Source organism: Triticum dicoccoides, chromosome 6B, assembly GCF_002162155.2.
Source record: "Triticum dicoccoides isolate Atlit2015 ecotype Zavitan chromosome 6B, WEW_v2.0, whole genome shotgun sequence".
NCBI classification, from domain to species: domain Eukaryota; kingdom Viridiplantae; phylum Streptophyta; class Magnoliopsida; order Poales; family Poaceae; genus Triticum; species Triticum dicoccoides.
In genome coordinates, this window is record NC_041391.1 from 229,605,576 (window position 1) to 229,609,595 (window position 4,020).

Sequence of the window (4,020 nt, forward strand, 5' to 3'; positions counted from 1 at the left end):
TGTTGACCCTTGCCACCCCATGACCAGAGAAACTTCCACTCCTTTTTCGAGTGTGATCATTCGGCAACTAGGAGGGTTCTTTTCCAAGTCCATAATACCCCACTGTTTGTTTGACTAACCAAACATAGCGATGATGTTCTAAGTCGTCTAAAATTTCCTTAAAGCGATTTTTAGAAATAATAAACTTTCGGCCCAGCAAAATTATAGAGCAGAACCGCAAGTGCTACGGCCAATCTTATGTATCCGTACTGAAGACAGCTGAAAGCCAGAAGGTACAGACACATTGCAGAGCAGAGCAGAGCGCTGTACGTCGCGCGCTGAAGCAACGCAAGAGACCGGATTCCATCCTTGGATCCGCCAGTAACCCCGCCTTACCACTCTCGGCAACGTTGATCCTTGGCTTGCTCCGGCCGAGCAAGCAACGCGGCCGATGGAGTAAGTAACCGCGGATACTTGCCGCCTCCGTGCTCCCTCCATGGCACTTGCCGCCGTGCCGCCATGCCCTGCACCTCAAGCAAAGTGGCGCCCCGGCCCTCCTCTAATGCCCCGCCCACTACCGGCCACAGCCTCCTCCTCCTCCAGTCGCCACCTAAGCTGCCTGTCACCCGCTCCCCGCCTCGCCGGAAGATCATGGCGGTGATTCCGCGCGGCCGGCCGGACTCCAGCCTCGGCCACCGCCGACCGGTCCTCCTGCTCCTCTTCTTCTGCCTCCTCGCCTTCTTCCCCTGCCGCGGTACGTATCGTATGCCCCCGCCTATAATCAGCTAGCCTCTCTGTTGCTGCTTCTCCCGCCATGACTGATTTTTCGTTTCTTGATTGATGGCAGTTGCGGCTTTCCACTCGTTCGTGGGCACGTACGGGGTGAACTACGGCCGGATCGCGGACAACCTGCCGCCGCCGACGGAGGTGGTGAAGCTGCTCCAGATGGCGCGGATCAAGAACGTCCGCATCTTCGACTCGGACCACACCGTGCTGGACGCGTTCCGCAACTCCGGGCTCAACCTCGCCATCGCCATCCCCAACGGCCTCGTCAAGGACATCTCCGCCACCCCGAGCAAGGCCATGGACTGGGTGAACGAGAACGTGCGGCCCTACTACCCGGCCACCCGCATCGTGGCCATCATCGTGGGCAACGAGATCCTGGGCGGGCAGGACACGGGGCTCGCCGAGGCGCTCTTCGGCGCCGTCGTCAACATCCACGACGCGCTCCGCGCGATGCGCCTGTCCGGCAGGATCGAGGTGAACACGCCGCACTCGGAGGCGGTGTTCGGGACCTCGTACCCGCCCTCCGCCGGCACGTTCCGCCCGGACCTGATGCCGTACCTGAAGCCGCTCCTCGACTTCTTCTCCAAGACGGGCGCGCCCTTCTACGTGAACGCGTACCCGTTCCTGGCGTACATGAGCGACCCGGAGCACATCGACGTGAACTACGCGCTGATGAAGCCCAACGCCGGCATCCTGGACCAGAAGACCAACCTCCACTACGACAACATGTTCGAGGCCCAGATCGACGCCACCTACGCCGCGCTGGAGGCCGCCGGGTACAGCGACATGGAGGTGCGCGTGTCGGAGACCGGGTGGGCGTCCGCCGGCGACGCCACGGAGCCCGGCGCCACCCTGGAGAACGCCCGGACCTACAACTTCAACCTGCGGAAGCGGCTGTTCCTGAGGAAGGGGACGCCCTACAGGCCCAAGAGGGTGGTCAAGGCCTTCATCTTCGCGCTCTTCAACGAGGACCTCAAGACCGGCCCGGGCAGCGAGCGCCACTTCGGGCTGTTCAAGCCCGACGGCAGCGTCTCCCTCGACCTCGGCTTCAAGGGCCTCACGTCGTCGTCCTCCTCCATCAAGGGGTGGAAGATCGCGCGCTACTCGGCGACGCTCCTGTCATCTACATTGATTTTCCTAGCATTATGGACCTGATTGATGATTACTGACAAACATTGACTGCAGGCAGATTAGCAAGCCTGTGTTTAGTTAGAAGACCACAACTCGCCCGCATTCTGTAAATTCCACCACGATTTAAAAGAGTGATCCTCTCATGTACAGTACATCAAGTCTTCTGTTCTTCAATCTTCTTCTTACTGTAAATAATTAAGATGCATTTCTGAATGATCATTTGTCAAACCGCGTGCTTCTTCAGAGTTCAGTGAGCTGCTTTCACAACATAAAACTTCAAGCGCACCTTTTTTCTTCCATGATAAATTTGACATCTCCTCCCCATCGTGTCATTTTCTCTACTTGCCGATGGAATCTTGTTCCTTCCGCAGTAAGCTTTGTAGAATCGCTTTCCTACATATGTATGGAATATGGCATCTCTGCTTCGCCACAAGGTTGTTTCCCTATAAACCTCGGGGGTAACAAGTCGATGTTCCCAAGTTAAGGATTGCTTGCACAGCATGTAGAACCCATCATGACCTTCAGCTTGCAGCAGCAGTTGTCCAAGGCGATGGTTAACACTTGAGATCCTTCTGTTCTGCATATCATAGCGATGAACTGAAAGGTTTTCATCACAATGGCAAGAATTCATTATTCATGTCTCCGAGCGAGCGACTCACCACCCATAAGACAAGACTGAAAAAGGAGGAAAGCAAATACAGTACAAACATGGGTAGTAGACTAGCAGTAGATTTTTTAGATGGGGTCGAGTGATTGTGGTTCTTCGTCTTTCGTTTTCTGATCCTTGTGCAAAGTTGGGTATCCGGAGAATTGATTGAACACTCGCGAACTCGAAAGCAGAGGCCGAAAAGTGTCCCAGCTTTGTCGTTGCGCTGTCCTCTCACTTTCTATGAACTTCCCAGGATTTTCTCACCTCGCACCTTTCTATTCGTACGCCAACCGCATCATGCGGGCCGGGTTCCATTATTGCTGCTAACAATGGAGCAGAGCAAGCGATCAGGTAGGCTTGCCAATAGTCTTGTACGATAACAAATACTCCCTCCGTTCCAAATTACTCGTCGCTGAAATGGACGTATATAAAACTAAAATACATCTAGATACATCCATATATGAGACAAGTAATTCGGAACGGAGGGAGTAAGTGAAAACGGAACTAAGTGTGAAATATAGACATCAGAAAACTGAACGGTCGCACTCAAACGTAAACAACCTAAAACAGAACAAAAAAAAAATAGACTGGATTTTTATAGATCGGGCATTCTTCATGCAGAACTCCTTACTGGCTTGTGAGTGTTTGTATCATCCTTCTTTGAAATACCCAAAGGGGCGCGTAAAATACCCAAACAGACTGGACGAGGGGACGCAGCGGACGAGATCGAGATCCTTTGCGCAGCGAAGCGCAACTTGGAGGAGCTGCAGCTGCAGACCACGCATCTCCTGCACACGCCGACGCGCTAGGAGGTCACGCGCAGCAGCCTGCGGCCTCACCGCCGCCGACACGTGACGGGTAGCGATCAAAGTCGGAAGCGGTGACGGCGACGGCGGGAACTTGATCTGCTGGATGGGGACGCCCTGGGACGACGGCGGCGCTGATGGGAACGAGGTAGTCGCAGTCCCCTCGTAGGGCATACATTACTGTTATGAGATGACCAGCGATGTGGTCGCAGCCGAGGGCGGCGGCGGCGGGGGTAGCCGTTGTTGGTGTGGCGGCAGAGGAGGTGGCTGCTGGGGATGCGGCTGGGGCGCATAGGGCCCGACGAGGAATGCCCTGATGCCCGCCACGGCCTGCCGTAATTTCAGGATTGCGGCTGTCATCTGCTCCAGGGTGAGGACGAGGGCAGACGGCGCCGGGGCAGAGAGTGCAATCACCCCTGAGGACGCCAGCACACCCACTGTCGGCGCGCCTGCTATGTGGGGCAGCAACGCCGACGAAGACGCTGGTGGCGACAGGTAGGTGTGCGGCGGCGGCGAGTGGGAAGAACTCGGTAGAGGGCTAGACATGATCGAACCCGGGAAAGCTGATACCAAATTGGTAGGAACCGGATCCCTAACAACGCGTGGTCTCAGGTTGTAGGGGTGGAAGGAGGGATGGCGTGGAGGAAGGCGTGGTCACCGGCGCTGGGG

General features: G+C 56.0%; 1 protein-coding gene across 1 annotated transcript; it reads left to right on the top strand.

The window, feature by feature from the left end:
* Nucleotides 1-246: 246 nt before the first annotated feature.
* On the top strand, nucleotides 247-2,124 carry LOC119324735 (glucan endo-1,3-beta-glucosidase 14-like). Its single transcript, XM_037598508.1, has 2 exons — nucleotides 247-733; nucleotides 827-2,124. Exons 1-2 carry the CDS (start codon nucleotides 499-501, stop codon nucleotides 1,918-1,920), a joined length of 1,329 nt encoding a protein of 442 aa, XP_037454405.1. The 5' UTR covers nucleotides 247-498; the 3' UTR covers nucleotides 1,921-2,124.
* Nucleotides 2,125-4,020: the final 1,896 nt, after the last annotated feature.

Coding starts and splice junctions, on each gene's coding strand:
- LOC119324735 (XM_037598508.1), top strand. CDS start 499: ATGCCCTGCACCTCAAGCAAAGTGGCGCCCCGGCCCTCCTCTAATGCC. Junction 734..826: donor CGCCTTCTTCCCCTGCCGCG/GTACGTATCGTA, acceptor GATTGATGGCAG/TTGCGGCTTTCCACTCGTTC.